The sequence below is a fragment of the Nothobranchius furzeri genome, chromosome 11, assembly GCF_043380555.1.
Source record: "Nothobranchius furzeri strain GRZ-AD chromosome 11, NfurGRZ-RIMD1, whole genome shotgun sequence".
NCBI lineage: Eukaryota > Metazoa > Chordata > Actinopteri > Cyprinodontiformes > Nothobranchiidae > Nothobranchius > Nothobranchius furzeri.
Genome location: NC_091751.1, coordinates 50,458,548 through 50,477,329, shown reverse-complemented (window position 1 = coordinate 50,477,329; position 18,782 = coordinate 50,458,548). Strand labels below are relative to the sequence as shown.

General features: G+C 42.4%; 1 protein-coding gene across 2 annotated transcripts in view; it reads left to right on the top strand.

Moving 5' to 3' along the window:
• The window catches only part of sntg1 (syntrophin, gamma 1), an 82,953-nt gene that overhangs the window by 37,314 nt on the left and 26,857 nt on the right, over window positions 1-18,782 (top strand). For both annotated transcript variants that reach the window (XM_015956737.3, XM_015956736.3), the window contains 5 exons: window positions 1,445-1,483; window positions 7,344-7,460; window positions 8,070-8,141; window positions 8,557-8,709; window positions 8,797-8,889. In XM_015956737.3, coding sequence (XP_015812223.3) covers window positions 1,445-1,483; window positions 7,344-7,460; window positions 8,070-8,141; window positions 8,557-8,709; window positions 8,797-8,889 — 474 coding nt within the window. The remainder of the gene's footprint in view (window positions 1-1,444; window positions 1,484-7,343; window positions 7,461-8,069; window positions 8,142-8,556; window positions 8,710-8,796; window positions 8,890-18,782) is intronic.

The following is an 18,782-nucleotide window of genomic DNA, read 5'->3' as shown; positions in this document are numbered from 1 at the left end:
TTTCTGACTTCTGGGTATAAAGAGACTGACTTTTTTCCACAAATGTTAACTTAACTATGCATTTATCTTTTAACTTGTTAAAGATGTGACTTTCTGTTGTAAAATTCTGTATACATTTTCTATTTTAGTGATGTTGACAAAGCTTGTACAATTCAAGGAAATTGTATTTGTATGGGCTTGTTTCACACAACAAGTCAAATTCTTTGATTTAAATAAATAAATAAGATGCTTTTAAATGATAGAAAATCAACATTTTTTAAATAAAAACAATAAATAATTATTTTACAGCAAAATTATACATAATTTTGCATTTAAATGTCAATTTAGGGTAAATATTAGAGTTTCTAGTCACATTTCAAAGAAGCTGAGAGTTTTGAGGGGCGTTAAATATTCAGGAGGCTTGTCCAAGTCACTTATGTTTTAATCCTAGGATCTCTGAGTAAACATGTTTACCCTGGGGATCTGGATGCTCATATCATCACCTGCATCAGACTTGGATGTAGGACAGAAACCACTTCAATGCTTCTTGGACAAGAAGTTTTAGCCTGAAAATATACAATTGAGTACACAAATCTGTGCATTCCTATCAAGGTTGATGCAAAGTGTTTCACTGTGTTTTAGGGGATTTCTTCAATAATTTAATCTTACTAATTAATAAAAAAAATATTGGTTGAGTTTCTTGTAAAGTAGTTTCAACCTTGCAGAGTTTACTAGCAGAGAGCTGAGCCCTCAGGTCGACGTTATCCTGTTTGTATTTTTAGAAGCAGTGAAAGGTGGATAATGTATTCTGGAAGTGTGAACCTGCACCTGCGTGAGCCTCTCCTGATTTGTGTTAAAACGGCACAAAACCTGCAGTCTAAACAGGCCACAGCAGTGTGTGAGCTCTTGCCACAGCTCCCAGATTCACACCCAGCTCACATTCTGACAGTTATCTGGCTTTTGCCTTCACAGTTTTCTCTGCTGAAATAAAAACATCGGGTTTCCTCTCTGTGGTCCTAAACTTCAACGATATTTCACAACATCGCAGTGTCGGGAACGGACGTCTCAATTTGGCGCTCTGAAAAGGAAGTAATATCGATGGCGTGGTGTGGATTAGGTGCAAGTGATACCTGTGATCTTAGCAGAATGCTTTAATTTGAAGCCTGACTGCTCTCTCGGTTGTTCTGCTGCTTTTATTACTACCAAGAAAATTGATTTTCTTTTAAATTATTTTTTTAAGGAAGAGCCTCATGTCCTTGTGGGAATGACTCTCTTATTTTGAAATGTACATGCTCAGAATAAATGAAGCGGCTCCAACAGTCCAGCTTCGTTTCTGTGTTAGACTGTAATTTATGCTTATGTGTCGTTTGCAGGCTCATGTAAACACAGTTACTTTTTCAAATGATGTCTGATTTTAATAAGAGATGATTAAACAAGTTGCTGATTCTCTTGTTAAACTTAACAGGTGAAGAAGATTAACAGGAACTTCCCCGTTAACCAGCAGGTAAGATGCTTTCTTTATCTTCCACTCCCCTTCCTTTTGCTTTAATTTAATTAGTGTTCTCCTCCAAAAAATAAAAAGGGTAAATCTAAGTTGATCTTCAAAGTCAGTAAAAGGACACAGTTCCATGTATTTCCAGCTATTACAACACATGGAAAGTGCTTGCATCATTTAAGTCCGTCCTCTGAGAGACGATCAGAAAAACAACGTAAGTGCCTTCAGTCAGTTAACTCGTCATGTCACCCTTCAGTCTAAATGGAGCAAATTAAAGATGCAGGAAAGTCTATTTCTTAATTACTCAAAACTCTGGCTAAAAAAAGGGGTGAATAAATAAATAAAATGCATGAATTCACAGGACAAATTTTTGTAGGAATTAAATGGCTGCTCCTGAGTCTTTCACGCGTTTTACAAATCCATCAAGAAAACCTTGAGAGTGAACAGCTGCAATCAGTCTTTAAAGATCAGAGCATTTGACTTTTTTGTGTTGGTCTAATTTTAGCTCAGCAGAAAAAAACTGAACAAAATCATTTATGTCCTGATAAAGAAGTCTGTACAGATGTATTTTCACATTCAAGTACTAAATATTTAAACTATCACAGCAGTTAATCAGAGTTAGATTTAAAAAATATAATCCAGAAATCTAAGGTGTGTTTTTTAAGTCATCCAGTTTGTTTACATGGAGGAGGGGGGGCTTAAAACTATTAAATGACAAATGATAAATGGCACAACAGCAGAACTCTCTGTACTGCAGCCAACCTCTAGTGGGTTCTTGTCTGGCTTCGCGTTGTGTTGCAACAATGATCAGTTAGTACTTAGGGGCCCAAAGTGCACCAAGATAATGTCCCCCACACCATTACACCACCACCAGCATCCTGAACTGTTGATGCAAGGCAAGATGGATCCATGCTTTCGTGTTGCTGATGCCAAAGTCTGCCCTACCATCCAAAGGTTGCAGTAGAGATCCAGACTCATCAGACCAGGCAACATTTTTCCAATCTTCTATTGTCCAACTTCAGTGAGCCTGTGTGAATTGTAGCATCTGTTTCTTGTTCTTAGCTGACAGGAGTGGCACCCAGAGTGGGGGGTACGGTTAGGGTTTAGCCTTCTGCTGCTGTAGCCCATCTGCCTCAAGATTCAATGTGTTGAGCATTCAGAGATGCTCTTCTGCATACCTTGGTTGTAACGAATGGATATTTGAGTTAATTTTACCTTCCTATCAGCTCGAACCAGTCTGGCCATTCCCCTCTGACCTCTGTCATCAAACAAGGCATTTTCACCCACAGCACTGGCCTAGGGTTGGGCATCGAGAATCGAGCATCGATTGGAACCGGTTCCAACCGTTCATTTTTCCCGGAATCGCTCAATGTTTTTTATTTCGATTCCTAGTTTCGATTCCTAGTGTGCCGATGGAAGAGGAGTCCGCAGCCGATCTCATGAAAATTAAACGTCATCTGCAAATTGTGATCAAAGCTTTTCAGAGCTGATCACACCAGCTGTCTGTCTGCAGCACCGAGTACCCCCTCCCCCCAACCGGCGCGCAGCGGCCAAATCTAAACAAACGCGTCTGCCGAACTTTTAGTGAGTAATGTAAACTTTAACTCCTGCAGCGTAGAGGAAACTTGTTAAAAGATGTCAACATGGTGGATTTTATAGAAGCTTTAAAGAACAAACTCTGGATGGTGTGAGGTGAGTTTGTCTCACTACAGATAGAAAAATGCACACGGAGCGCCAGCAGTCAGACACGTGAGCGTCAGAAGGCTGAACAATAACCTGTAGAATAATTAAAGTCATCATGCTAGAGAAGCTTCTCTGTGGCGGACCACACCAGCTTCTGCCACAATAAATAATTATAATAATAATAAATCACACACAAAGCTGTAAACATTTTAATTTCCTTTTTGAACTATTTCTGCATGGTGGGCTGCATGGTGGTGCAGTGGTTAGCACTGTTACCTCACAGCACAAAGGTTGCAGGTTCGAAACTCGGCTCGGCTGCAGCATTTCTGCATGGAGTTGCGTGTTCTCCCCATGCACGCGTGGGTTTCCTCCGGGTACTCCGGGTTTCTCCCACAGATCACAACATGCCCTATAGGTTATAAATTGTAAGTCGCTTTGGATAAAAGCGTCTCCTAAATGAATAAACAAATAAAAAAAAACACATTTCGGTTGAGAGTTTTAATGTTTAAAATCTGTTAGGTTGTTACTGACAGCAGCTACTTTTAAGTTTCACTTTCTGTTCTGACTGAATGCTGCTGAAGCATGGAGGTGTAGTTCTCAGTCATCCTGGACATGATCATCCTGAGAGTTTTAGCTGAAAACAGCTGGACGTTTCTGGATATGTTGGAGACATTTAGCCTCTCATCCCAGAGGCTTCTTCCAGACTTTGGTTGTGGTCAGAAACAAACATGCTGATTGTGCTGCAAGTCTTTTTTTCTCCAAAACATGTTTTTGTCTAAATGAAGGTGACATTATTGTTCATAGAATTAAAATTCATGATGAAGTTAAGATTATTTCATCAAGTAGGACCTGTGGTTAGCTGTCTCATGTAAAACATGTCATGTCTTGAAATAATCAGAATCAGCAATCGATAGGAACCGGAATCGAAACGAGGAATTGGAATCAGAATCGTTCAAAGTGAAACGATGCCCAACCCTAACTGCCGCACAATGATGTTTTCCTTTCTCTGACCATTCTCTGTAAACCCTAGAGATGGTTGTGTGTGACAATCCCAGATCATCAGTTTCTGAAATACTCAGACCAGCCTGTCTGTCATCAACAACCATGCCACGTTCAAAGTCACTTAAATCACCTTTCTCTCTCATTCTGTAGCTCGGTTTGAACTGCAGCGAATCATATTGGCCATATCAACATGCCTAAATGTTGCCACCATTGGCTAGTTAGTAATTTGCTTTAAAGAGCAGTTTTAACAGATGCATCCAATAAAGTGGCCTCTCTCTCTCTCTCTCTCTCTCTCTCTCTCTCTCTCTCTCTCTCTCTCTCTCTCTCTCTCTCTCTCTCTCTCTCTCTGTGTGTGTGTGTACAATGAAATTTGCGTCTTGCTGTTTTTGTGCAGCTTTGAAACAAATAACTCATTTTGGCTTTAGAATATTTTTTTTTACAGACTCAGCTTGTTATAAATATATTAACTTGCATATCTGGATCTTATGGAAATATCATGCTGATCTAATGCACTACTCTCTGTGGGTGTCGGGGTCAGAGCTGGGAAGACGGGCGCCCGAGTTTGGTGGCTGGTTGCTGGGAGACCAAAAAGACATCCTGGATGGAGCTAGTTTTTCCCAGCTGCAGACTTGAATGCATCTGTCAAGCTGTCAGATGAAAGCCCTGGCATTACATTTACCGTCTAGGAGGAGGACATGGAGGAGGAGGAGGAGGATGAAGAGACAAGTAGCAGCTAAGAGGGTGTGGGTTCACATTATCCTTAGAGTTTGGGGAGTTTTAGCTCCTTCAGGAGCTGCAAATAAACAACGGCAGTCTCCAGGACTAATTCAGACTGGAGCAGTGACAGCCAGTTGAAGGGAATCACACTGAGACTCATGAGACAAAACAACAACTTCAGGATGCAGAAAATACAAAAAGAACATCGTGATTGGTGTGCAAACAAGTGAGGATGATGAGGTTTAAAACACCAGAAGTTCTTTTTGAGATCTGTGTTAACAAGGAACTAGCCAATGAATTGACTGGTGCAGAATGTTTTAGCAGATGCAATTAAATGCGAGCAAGCATTTGTACTCTCAGGGTTGCATTATCAATATTTATCTGTAAGTGTTTTTTCATTTTTTCAGAGTTGCACGCACTCTAAAATGCATAAAGGAAGTTCAAAAAGGCAATAATGAATAGTCAGACTTGCCAGAGTTCAAAGTTAAACTGTTTTGACAATTTCTTTTCAACAAGCCATAAATCATAAAAACTGTTCAGTTTAGAAAAAATAAATAATTTGTCATGTTTTGGAAAGAAAATGTTGCATATATTAGATGTGAAACATAGAAGCTGCAGCAAGGATAAAAGGTGGAAACACTCACGTCCAGATAATCTCTTAAATTAGAGATGCCTGCATGAGTTAAGAAGAAAAACATACATTTGAAGAATAAATCTGTCTGAAGTCCAAGCTGCGTAAAACTAACTTGTAAATACCATCTCACTTTATTTTGTTGACCCAATAATGCTTGTTTTTCTTCTGCTGTCAGTTAAAATGATCATTTTGTCTTTGTAAAGTGGACTTTTGTTCTCTTTAAGAAAGCAAAAGTTAACTGTAATTTTCCTGGATAATTTGGGACAAAATTGGATAATTAAGAAAAAAATTAAATATGTTTTTACTGCATTGGATTACTGAAGAGTTTCACTTTTTGACTGATGTGCTGACCCTTTTTTGGGATAGACTCATTACAAGGAGACTAAGGTGACATTCACAGCATGGAAAATAAATACATTTAAAAACAGATTGCTGTAAAGATGTTTCTGACCACAGAAACAATACTGAGAATATTTGATCTGCTCAGTTTGTATGAGATATAATGTGCTGTGATCTCTGTGTCAATCTTTTCAGAACACTATAATGTCCACACTTGGAACTTCTCTCAAACCTGTCAGAGCTACTTTTTTTGTGTCCAAAGCTCTAAGAAATGTGAAACACTTTGGGAATGAATGATGTCTAAATTGCGAGTAAAGTGAGGAGAAATTTTGAACAAATAAAGCATCATTTAGGAGTATTTTTGTGACTGAATTGTGATAAAAACATGCCAGAATTTAGCATTTGCCCAACAAGACACAGCCATATATAAAAGCTTCTTGCAGGTTTCCTTCTCAGTCCACTGGGGGGGTTGCCAGGTTTTGATTATGTCGTAAATAAGTTTGCAAGTAATTGCAGACTTGGAACAGTGAGGACTGCATCATCAAGCTGCACCACTGTGTTGTGTCTCTGTTGCGTGAAATTATATTAAAAATGCAACTTCCCTATTAAATTGCATTATAAGATTCATATTGTATGGTTTGTGGTTGAAATTATGTGCTGCTGTCAACAGTTTTTTTGAGTTTTACAAATTTTTCATTCAAATTTTCCAAACCTATTATTCAGATTATTTAACTGCAAAAGTCATATATGTGAAATACACACTTTATTGGTTTAAACCTTTTTATAACCTTAAGCTGAGGCATTGGTCTTACTTTTGGCAATACCCTTTGCTTAAGTCTGCTCAAAGTGCTGAGCAAGGGTGCTCAAAGGGGCGGGGCCAAGGTTCACTCTGGAGAATTGGGACACCCTACGCAATGGGAATGCGTAAGGGTGGAAGTGCGAGTATTGACAGGGCCTTTGTTTATAATCTGTACCATCTCCATACTTCCTGGTTCCAGAGTCAATCAATTTAGGACAGACTAGTCGGCTTTAGAAAATCTCAAGCTAAGTTTTCAATTTCCAACAACTCAATACACTGACATGTATTTATCTACTTATAGACATACTGTGTTTGACTCGTCTTTGCTCGTAATCTAGAATCTTCTGACGCTGATCCGTAACTGGCAACCACTTTTTATACATGGACTCAAAATTTGACCACAAGATGTCAATCTTACTATGTGCACCTTTCAGAAATCAGCATTTCTGCTTGCTTTCTGACTTTGTCATCTTCAACCCTTGTTATGTGACACAATATTATGCAAAAACAGTCTTTGATACCTTGTGATCAAATGCAATAAACAAAAATATGTAATTTTTAGATTTAAATATGCTGGTGGGAATTAGCAAGAGTTTGTATTGCAAGAGATCTGAAGTAATTTTGCTTTCAAAGTAAAACAAGACTATACAGAAGAAGCTGACATCTGCCTTGTCCTTTGTGTGTTTCGTCGGTAGATTATGTACATGGGCTGGGTGGACGAGAAGGAGCAGGACTCTGTCCAGGACCGGATGTACTCACCAAAGTTCCTCGCTCTGAGAGGTTCCTCGCTCTTCAAGTTCACAGCACCTCCTGTAAGTCTTCACGCCTTCTACTCTGTCTCATGTGAACTTTGTACTTGACATCAAACCCCTGCGATTCTGCTCTGTGGGGATGCTTCACTCAGTGCTAATGTTGTGTTGAGAGAACAAATAAGAAGTCGGAAGCAGCTCACTCATAATCGTTTGTGGTGCATTGATCTTCCTCTTGATTGATGCTGATCATTTAATGTGTTTACATTCCGCCCGCCATTTGGGCTGTTATGACGAGAGGGATAAGCTGTCAATGCTACTGCAGATGGGAAGAGATTGATAGATAACAGAAATTGCCCGCTCTGTGCAAATGAGCTAATGTAGATGGGATATGCTAATGAGAGTGGATGGAGGAACAAAAAAGCCTGCACATCAAGATCAGTTTCTTCATTACTCCAAACTAGTTATCTGTGTGATGAATATTTCCCGTCACATGGCAGAACACTTATAATGAAGTCAGTAAATGAATTGGGTTTCCTAATTTGAGTGATTTTATTCCAAAGTTTTCCCACATAAGCCTCTTTGTTCAAAAATGAATGTTATCAGCACCGTTGCTTCTCTTTCCTCAGAGACTTTCCTCAAATCAAACATGAATTTATGTGACATTTTCAGGTGACAACATGGGACTGGACCAGAGCGGAGAAAAGCTTTACTGTGTATGAAATAATGTGCAAGATTTTAAAGGTATCTGAGTCTTTTTTATTCATTTTTTCTTTTTTGCATCCAATTCCCCGAGCATTTAGGGAAGCGTATCTTATGCTGGAAACTCTGAGAGAATTTAAAGTAGCAACAAGAATCATTCGAATGCACTGATATATGACTCACTTATACAGTACATTAGCATGACAGTACATTTCTGCTTTCCCACTGAGGGACTCGCTGCTGCTCGTTCTTATTCTCTGTGGGTTCAAGGTCACTTTGATTTTGATAATGAGACTTCATCTGCTTTCAATTTTCTAAAAACTTCCTTTTTGTGAACTTGATTTGTAAAGATTTGCAAATGCAATCAGAAAGTCTGACCTTGTGTTGCAATTTAGGTCACAGAAACCTGCAAGGTATCGATGGCACACATCAGGATTGCTGTTCTGTGTTATCTTAGGACAGCGATCTTCTGGACAAAAGGCGGCACTGCTTCAGCGTTCAGACCGAGACCGGGGAGGACATGTTCTTCAGCGTGGAGCTGGAGTGCGAGCTGCTGATTTGGGAAAAGGCTTTTCAGATGGCCACATTTCTGGAGGTGGAGAGGATCCAGGTCTGAGCTGCTGCAGATGGGTAACTTTTAATGATGTAAGATTTGTGAACGCTGTCTCATTTTTTATTTTTTATTTTTATTCTGCAGTGCAAAACGTATGCCTGCATCATGGAGAGCCACCTAATGGGACTCACAGTTGACTTCAGCATGGGGTTTGTGTGCTTTGATGCTGCTTCAAAGGTGAGCTGTGCTTCACACGAACAAATGCAAAGCTATTTCTATTAAAGTAACATTTAGTAAGTGTTCAGCTTCATCCTACTACTGGTTGAAATCAGAATTACAACATTCATAAACAACCCTGTCACAGTCTGCTGTTGCTAGCACTAATGCTAACACAAGGCAATTGTTAATAAATAAGCCACAGAATAAAAAGATCCACACTGTTGGAAAAAACTTTATTACTTACAAGTCCAGTAGCAAAAAAGCCAGGCCACCATCTGTTCGTGATTTAGTAGCCTCCTTTATGGTATACTTTTATAGTGCTTTCTGAAGGTTCTACAAACCACCCAAGATGCTTCACAACACAATCACTCACACACACATTCACACACTGGTGGCGATGAGCGCCACCGGTCCCTTCAACCCAAGTGTCTTGCCCAAGGACACAACAGCAGCATTCTCTGGTCGGAGGCAGGATTGAACCTGCAACCTTCCAATTACTGGACAACCCGCTCTACTTCCTGAGCTACTGCTGTCCCTGACTCATTTAGCTCTAACTAGCGTAGGCCACGGCGATGCTTCACCTCCAAACACATAACTTTCGGACTTTTACTCCCAGGTTCCGCCGATGCCAACAAAAAAAGCAAGCTTCTCTTACTTCTTGTACTTTGATCGAGCAGCAAGTGTATTAGCTAATACCGGCATAGCAAACAGCTGTTGCTGTAAAGTAGAGCCTTCCCATAAAGCTGTTAAATCCCAGGTTCACTGTTAATTTATTAATTTTTTTCAATAAATTTTCTGTGGTCTCTTGTATGAATGAATGCCTTGTGAGATCTGTGGGGGGAAAAAAGCTTTGGTGTTCCTGATTCAGGAGGTAGAAGTTAGCTGGAGCATAGGGGGGCAGAACACCACAGGCTTTGCTGATATTTATTTGTACATCTCCCCTCTGATTGGTTAACAGCAACATGACTCTACCACTGACAACGCTGGCTTTGCAGCGCTTATGTTTTATCTCCACAAATAACACAAGCCTGAAAGAGTTCTGCTGTGTTGTGGAGTTGCTAATGCCAATGGTTAGCTTCTACTATCCAAGATGCACTCTGCTCTCTGGATGCTAACAACAGCATTCCCTGTCGTGAACCAAGATGGGTGAGTCAATGAATGCCAATTTTCAGTGTGATGTAGATCTGAGTGGCTCTACTAATCTGAGCGTTTCCCCGTCTACTGTTTAACGGCTGCTAATGCAGGAAATGGGGTCAGAGGACCATTTTCACATTTAGCCTGCATTTTGATCTCAAAGTGACCGATCATATTTAAAAAATAACAGCCAGTGAACTTGGTCTTTAAGTGAAGTTTCTGGTCACCAGATGGCTAAATAGTGCCGACTAATGTGAAGTTGCTCAAGTTTCTGGCTCAACAACCACTGAAACCAGTTTAAAAGCAATAGCTTAAAGTGTTAAAAACGATTTTGTGTTGCTTTAAGTTGACAAATACTATGCAGACTCCTCCGCTGGTGCACATTATATTGATGAACGGGACAGAAGCGCTGCGTTATTGTTCTCAAAGATTTTGGCTCTAATTCCTGCAGTGTGAGACAACAATGTCCCCTAAGGATGATAATTATGCTGCCAGAGTATTGTTTCTAGAGAGAAATGCACCAAACGCAATCCATATGGAAACTACAACTGCAAACAAAATGAAGAGTAGGATTGCTTCATAATTAAAAGCTGTTACTGGCAAATAAAATAATAAAAACAACAGTGCACATTTCTGTTGAACAAGTAGAGCTGTACTCAGTTGGCTCGGAACTCGGATGTGTCCCTGGTTATGTCTCATGTGGAATGTTAACTAAAACATGCAGCATACATTTATTTATCGTGTATCTGTACACACAGCTGCTGTGTGGAGATGTTCCTTCCCTGTCAGCTGCTTCATGACGGCTCACAAATATCTTAGTCATATCTGTTCAGCTGTGACCTTTTACAGATGAGTGCACAATAATTGGCTGAATAAATCAATAGATGTATAAGCCACTTACCACTGTATAATCTGTTGAATAGATTAGGACGTTAAATATGTTAATAGGTGCAGTGCAAAAGTCTTGAGTCATCCCTCGCATGCCTTACGTCTAAGATTCTTGGAAATATTTTGAGCCATATTCCTCCAGGATCTCTGAAGCTTTTTTAGTTTTAAATGGATTCTGACACATTTGTTTTTGTCATGATTATTTATTTTTATATAAAATAACTTCTTGCTTTTAATTTATGAAGTTTTCTACAGTGACAAAGACACAAAATGCTGTTATTTTTCTTTCTTACATTTCTAATCAATCTCTGGTGCCAAGGTCACTGAGATGGTCAAAAAGCTCCTCAGTGGCAAGGCCTCAAGGGTGGATGAGATCAGGCAGGAGTTCCTTAAGGCCCTGGATGTTGTGGGGCTGTGTTGGTTGACGTGGCTCAGCAATATGTTATGGACATCAGGGGCAGTTCTAATGGATTGACAGGAGTGGTGGTCACCTTATTTTAAAAGGGGACCACAGGTTGCGTTCCAATTACAGGGGAGCACACTCCTGAGCCTCCCTTGTAAGGTCTATTCAGGGTTTCTGGAGAGGAGGGTCCGTCGGAGAGTCGAACCTTGGATTCAGGAGGAACAATCTGGTTTTTTGTCCTGGCCATGGAACACTGGACCAACTCTTTACACTTAAACCTACTGCACACTGGAGGCATCAGCCGCGCGGAATCCATTGGAGTCTATGGGGGGATTCAAACCAGCTGCGGCACAGCAATTTTCAGATGCGTCCCTGAAGCGGCACGCCACTGTAGGGTAGCTCTGTGTGCGGGGTTGGATGGCTGAAACTGACAACAAACCAAACAACGCTGGATGTAGTCTGAGACATTGCGAAGCATCCCCGGCTAACTGGCTCAGGGCACCGAACGTGGCCTTGACACCTTTGTGTCCAGCGGAGGGAGAGACATGAGCTTGCGTGATCATGCCCCCCATTAGTGACTGTGGCGCCACAAGGACAGGTGGCAAAGGAGGCTTGGAGGCATGCATCAGCAACCCTTCAACCATTCTCAGCATGACACGAACATGAAAGAGAGCACGGAGCTCAGGAACGGATTCAAGCTCGATGGAAGAAGGCAGATGAGTTGTAGGATCAGAAAGGTACAGGATCATCCTGCTTACAGCAGGGTCCTGGGACTGAAGACTGACAAGATCGTTACCAGAAAAGACAGGTTGAACGGACACAACACTCTCGGATGGTTTGGAGGTGGACGCGTTAGCGGCCTGAGCTCGAGTCACGACACACACACGGGGTGGGTCAGACCGACAAGACACATCCTCAGGGAGCCACAAGGGATTGAAGACCCATGGGGTACCATCGGCCGCACCTTGTTTGGCAAGAGAGTCTGCAAGGTCGTTCAGATCCTTATCAGTTCTGGGTGCACGAGAATGTCCTTTGACTTTACGCCAATAGATGTGCATGTCATGTGACATCGCTAGGGCATCACAAGCCATGAAGAGGTCCTGATGTTTAACGGGCTTCCGGTTTGAGGTCAGGAACCCGTTAGTCTTCCAAGAGGGTAGATGACAAATGAAACTGAGGCGCGTGTAGTCCGAGTTGGTGCAAATCACCAGCTCACGGACTCCACCGTCCACAGCAAGTTGTAGTACTATCAAGATCCCAGCCACTTCTGCAAACTGTGAGGTCTTAGGACCCAACCAGTAACACTGGGAGTCCTTCTGGTCAACGTGCAACCTAGGCGCATCACCATGTTGAAAATAACTGCCATCGATGTCCACAGTCGGCAAGTCCACACAGAGAGACTGGTCGAAGTAGTGGTGGTTGGGGTTTAGAAGAGTCTGAGGAGGGCTAGCTGGCAGGACTGACGTGACGGCGTCGTCCGAGCAGTGTTGGCACATAGCCAAACCAATGCCAAGAGGGCTATGGCGGTTCTGGGCATAGCGTACTTCAATGTCGAAGCTTTGAAGAGCCAGCAGCCATGACGTGATGCGCACGTTGGTCACCACACCTTCTCTGAGGCGCTGACTGTTAAGGAAGGTCACTGGCTGATGCTGAGTTTCAATGATGATTTTCTGTCCACCGATGTAACTAGAAAAGTGTTTAACCACCCACATGGTGGAAAGAAAAGCTTTTCACAGCCAGTGTACTTTAACTCAGGACCGGACAAGAGCTTACTAGCATAGGCTACGACACGCCTGTCACAGTCATATACTTGGTAGAGACTGGCACTCAAACAGTGAGATGAAAAACCGACCACAAAGTGGAACTCCTTGTCACAATCGGGGAGCGCCAAGCACGGAGCTGAGCATAACGCGGCCTTCAGATCATCCATGGCCTGTTGCTGCTCCTCATTCCACTTGAAAGGCACACCCTTCTTCAGTAGGTTAGTCAGAGGTCTCGCTATCTCAGCGTAGTGTTCTACGAACTAGCGCAAGTAGTTGCACACACCTAGAAAACTCCAAAGTTCTGAGACATTCGTAGGAGGTGTGATGGTGTCCACACCTTGAATTCTACCAAGTTGAGGCTGCACTCCCTGTGGTCCCACAAGGAGGCCAACAAACTGAACCTTTGATCTCCACCACTGACCTTTGGCGAGAGAAATCTTTGCACCAGCAGCGGCGAGTTGACCCATGACGTGGTCCAGCTCGGACAGGTGGTCATCCAAGGTATGCTTACGAACAAGAATGTCGTCAACATAGATGAGGATACCTCACTCTCGAGCATCAGGGCAGGCTTTGTCCAAGAAGATGTTGAACTCAGCTGGTGAGTTGGAGTAACCAAAGGGACACCGAGTGAAGGTGTACTGGCAGTTAGCAAAGGAAAATGCTAGTTTATATTGGTCAGATTTATGGTCAGGAATTGTCCAGAATCCAGATGCAATGTCAAGGGTGGAGAAGTATTTAGCATCTTTCGCTTTCGGGAGTTCTTGTTCCAAGCAGGCCATCGGCCACCTAGACAAGGGAACCTGGTTGTTGAGTTGTCTGTAGTCAATGGTCAGTTGCCACTTACCATTAGGTTTCTTTACTGGCCACAAGGGAGCTGAGTAGATGCTGTTACAGAGTCGGATGATCCCTTTTGCCAAGAGGCTTTCAATGATTTCCTGGACTGGTCCATGGGACACCATGGGAATCTTGTACTGATGCACAAATGTCGGCGCAGCGTATGGCAGTGTTGGAATCCTGACTTCATGGATAGTGGTTAGACCACAGTCCAAGGAGTCGAGTGAAAGAGTCTTTGTATTTTAACAAAAGTAGTCGTAGCTTGTCTCGCTCAACAGTAAGAGCATCTACTTGGTCAACGACCTGTTCAATTTGAGAGAAAACATCAGAGGGGATCTCTGATGGAGACTCTTAGCTCGGCAGTGAGCATGCAGTTTCCCCATGCTCAGGGTCACCAACCGCAAGGCAGTGAGAGTCGGGGTCAGAAGGCAGAATGAACAGCAGGGGTTGTCTAACACCTGCCCTCAGTTCCCCTTTTCCAAGACTGATAAAAGCTTCAAAACGCTTCAAAAGAGCTACGCCTATGAGCAAAGGCATGGTACCACTCTCACAGATGTACACAGGGTGTGTCAAAATCAGAGGACCGATCGTGAATTGGAGCAGAGACTTGGAAGACAAGAGCACTGTAGAAGTAGAGAAGACACGGACAGTTAATGCACAAGGGATCAGTTTTGGAGGTCGTACGCCTCCACCTACATCCAGGCAGATGTGGTCGAAAAGAGACTTGCTCATAATTGTGAAATCTGAACCAGTATTCAGAAGCGCGTCGCAGGGATGGCCCTATTGCAATATCACAGATACCGTGGGCTTACCACCCCTCCCACAAGGCAGGAGAGGTCCCAACAGTAGTTCGTCAGGCTCGACACCAGGGGGCGCCGGGCCACCGTCCGTGGAGGTGGAACTTATCAGTGTGGATGGGGCAAAAGACATTTTGTGTTTTTCCTGTAGGTAAGTGCCAATCTGTACAGCCGGTTGCTGTGCTTCCGTCCGGTCTGGAGGCAAATCAGCAGAGCACAGGGTTAAAACCCCTCCCACACGGGAGGCATTTCCAGTAGCTTGGACCTTTGTGACTTCCTGTTGCATATTGAAAAGCTGCATCTGCATGTGTTTCCTTTCAGAAAGCTGCATCTGTGTGTCATTTTTCATCTGGAAAAATATCATTTGCGAAATCTGCATTTGTATTTCATTTTTCATCTGGAAAATGAGAGAAGCCAAACAGTTATTTTGGTCTGAAGCCATTGTACTGATGACACAGATCCTTTAATTTGTGATAAAATTAATGGAAGCTGAATAGGAAACCCTTGCTGAACTGGATCTCCCGCTGAATATCAGACTCTCCTCCTCCATTGGGGTTTTTAAGTCTTACTCAAAGACTTACTTTTATTCCCTTGCTTTTACTGCCTGGCTATTTTATCGATGGTTTATTTCCACTGTTCTTTTACCGATTTTATTGACTTCTCTTGTTTGGTTCTTTGTGCTATGCTCTAGCTGTTTTATTCTTTTATATTATTCGTTTAACCTTATATGTTTTTACCCCTGTACAGCACTTTGGTCAGCTCACATGCTGTTTTTAAATGTGCTTTATCAAATAAATGGAATGGAAAGTAATTAATATTCTCATTTCACAGATTGATTGAACATTAGCTTCACATGATTATTTGGACTAACAAAGTTATTTGATTATCATTTAATAGAGTTCTTCGTCTTCTTTCTTCTTTCTTGTGCTGTCCGAGGAAGCAACAGTTTAGACAAGAGCACAGAGCATGAGTGGCCTTGGCCCATATCCTGTAGATTATGTTTGTGTCAGAAACTTATGGTTTTGCTTGGGCAGAGCAAATAGAGCAGGACCTTTAGTTCAGAAATGGACAATTCATCACTCTACATGCACCTAGTGGACACTTGGGGCGACGGTGGCACAGGAGTTAAGTGCTCGCCACGTAATGGGAAGGTTGCAGGTTCGAGCCCCGCTCAGTCTGTTGCTGTCGTTGTGTCCTTGGGCAAGGCACTTAACTCACAATGCCTGCTGGTGGTGGTCGGAGGGACCGGTGGCGCCAGTGCTCGGCAGCCTCGCCTCTGTCAGTGCGCCCCAGGGCAGCTGTGGCTACATAGTAGCTCATGTGTGAATGTGTGTGTGAATGGGTGAATGACTGTGTTGTAAAGCGCCTTGAGGGGTTCCAGGACTCGCGAAAGCACTATATCAAATACAGGCCATTTACTTACGTTGTGTAATGTCTGAAGTCTGTTGCATTTCTGTCTGAGGTGTTTTTTGCATAGCAAAGCTGCCCTCCCTGTGGAGGGTAACTCTGAAGTGCCTTTTTGTCCCTCCACCTGACTCAATCCTCATATAGAAACCCCTCTGATCTCTATTAAGGTAGCGCGACTTGGATTGCGAATGACCACAGTCACCAATTCTTGTCATGTGTCTATGCCTGTATGTATGTCCGATCTCAGAATTGTGAGTACTGAAACTCTAATTTCCCTCTGGGATTAATAAATTATCTTTGAATTTGAATTGAAAAGTTGGGATCGAATTCAATTGTTCGAGCCACTTCTGTGATGCGTCAATTTCCACAGTTAACAAAGGGCAATACAGGAAATCACATGTGGTTTCAGTGTAAAACCCCTAGTAATTTTCTAAATAAAAGTATGGCGGTGATCCAATTTCATATATATGTAGTTTACGTGTGACCTATTCACTCACAGCATTGTTGAAGAAGTGCAGCAGCAATTAGGCAAACATCATGTATTAAAGACATAAAGTGTAAGAAAATGGAACATAAGATCAGTCTTTATGCAGATGATGTTTTACTCTTTCTCCAGATTTCTCAATCCTCTCTCCCATTCAATAGAACTGATAAACTCTTTTTCAAGAGTTTCAGATTACTCAATAAACTGGTTAAAATCCACAGTTCTACCAATTAATTTCTCCTTTGTCAATTTACTTAATAGACAACTGGAGTCAGGGAATATCAGATACCTATTAATTGATGTCTCTTGGAAGTTGGCAGATCTAACCAAACTAAACTACATCCCACTGTTAAAGAAAGTGGAAGATGATCTTGCAAGATGAAAATCCTTACCAATATCAGTCATGGGGAAGGTTGCTACAATTAAATGATGGTCTTACCCAGAATAGATTACTTATTCTCAATGATCCCAAACAAGCCACCAGCTGACTGGTTTAGATCTCTGGACTCCTCAATCACTAAATTCCTTTGGCTGGATAAACCTCCACAAATTAGCTTAAAAACACCTTCAGAAGACCAAAGATTGAGGAGAATTGGATTTGCCCAACTTTTATCATTATTTCTTAGCCAACAGGCTGCAATATATACCAAGATGGTTGCAAGATAACCCACTAGATGAGTCCTGGTTAGATATAGAACAGACACTTTGCAATACGATAGATCTTTCAGACTTAATATTTATTAGCTCAAACATAAGAAAACATGAAGGCTTCAAAAGTATTAATAACAACACCTCTCTGGCAGCATGTTGGAAGTATCTAAAATTGACAGAGTCTTCACTAATACCGTGCAGACGCACACCTATCTGGAATAATCCTGATATTTGCAAAATAACAAAATGATGAAACTTCCGGACTGGAAAAGCAAAGGAATCCTATACCTGGAACACATATATGAAGGACTGGACTTCATCCCATTTAACAGAATAGTCTCCCAATTTGGAATAGATAAGAATAGCTTTGTACAATATCACCAAATTAAATCTGTAGTTAAACAAAAATTTAAGATCAATAAAGTAGAATTAAAAACACCACCAAGGGTATTAGACTTCTATAATCTCAACCCCCCCAAACTACTGTCTAAAGTATATAAGACACTGTCCAAAATAGATGATAGAATAGCAATCCCTGTTGAAAAATGGGAGGTGGATCTATCAGTGAGCTATGACCAGAACGTCTTGTCCCAAACTTGTTTAAAAACTTTTAAAATGATCAGACACCCCGATTTACAATTAATTCAGAACAAATTCCTACACAGAGTACACTATACAGGTCATCGGATGTTCAGGATGGGGTTTGTGTCATCTGGTACCTGTACACACTGCACAAACAACATTCCTGACAATTACATTCATGCACTGTGGTCTTGTCCACATGTCCAGGAATTTTGGGGTAGAGTATGTGAAGACCTATCAAAGTGTCTGAAATGTCATATCCCAACTTCCCCCTCTCTTTGTTTGCTGGGAAACCTGGACAATGACCCGAGTGAAACATCTTTGGTTCACGTGGTTCTGACTGCCATATGCATCGCTAAGAAAACTATCCTCATGAATTGGAAAAATAGAGATACTTTTTGCATTAACCAGTATAGAAATATTTTTGTTAGATTATATTGCACTTGATACAGCCTCTGCTTCCACTTCAAGTCAATCTCTTTGGGCTCCTTTGATCGGTTCCATCACATAGCGATGATGGGGTTCATTGATATTGTCCTGCGGGGTGATGTGGGTGGTGGGGTGGAGGGTCTGAGTTTGGAGTATCCGGACGTTCCCTGAGAGTGGGTTCACTGGGGGCATCTGGGAATGGGGGGCTGCTGCCCCCCTCTGGAGGTGCTTGGGTTGCCTCGGGGGGTGGACTACTGGCGGTTGTGAGTAGGGCCCCTTGGAGGTCTTGGCGGTGGCCATGGGTTGCTGCCTGACGGCTGCAATGCCCCTGAGTAGGTCTGGGTGGGGGCCTGGGGGCTCAGGGTGTGGGGTTGGCCAGCCCCGTGTGGGGATCTGGGCGGGGCCTTGGGGGTCGGGTTCTGACATGTATGCTGCCGGGAAGAAGGCGGGAACATGCTGCAGAGCCTGGCCCGGGCTCAGGGACCTCGGATAGACCTTGGCTCCTCTGCTGTCCATCACGGGGGAGGGGGATGTCCAGG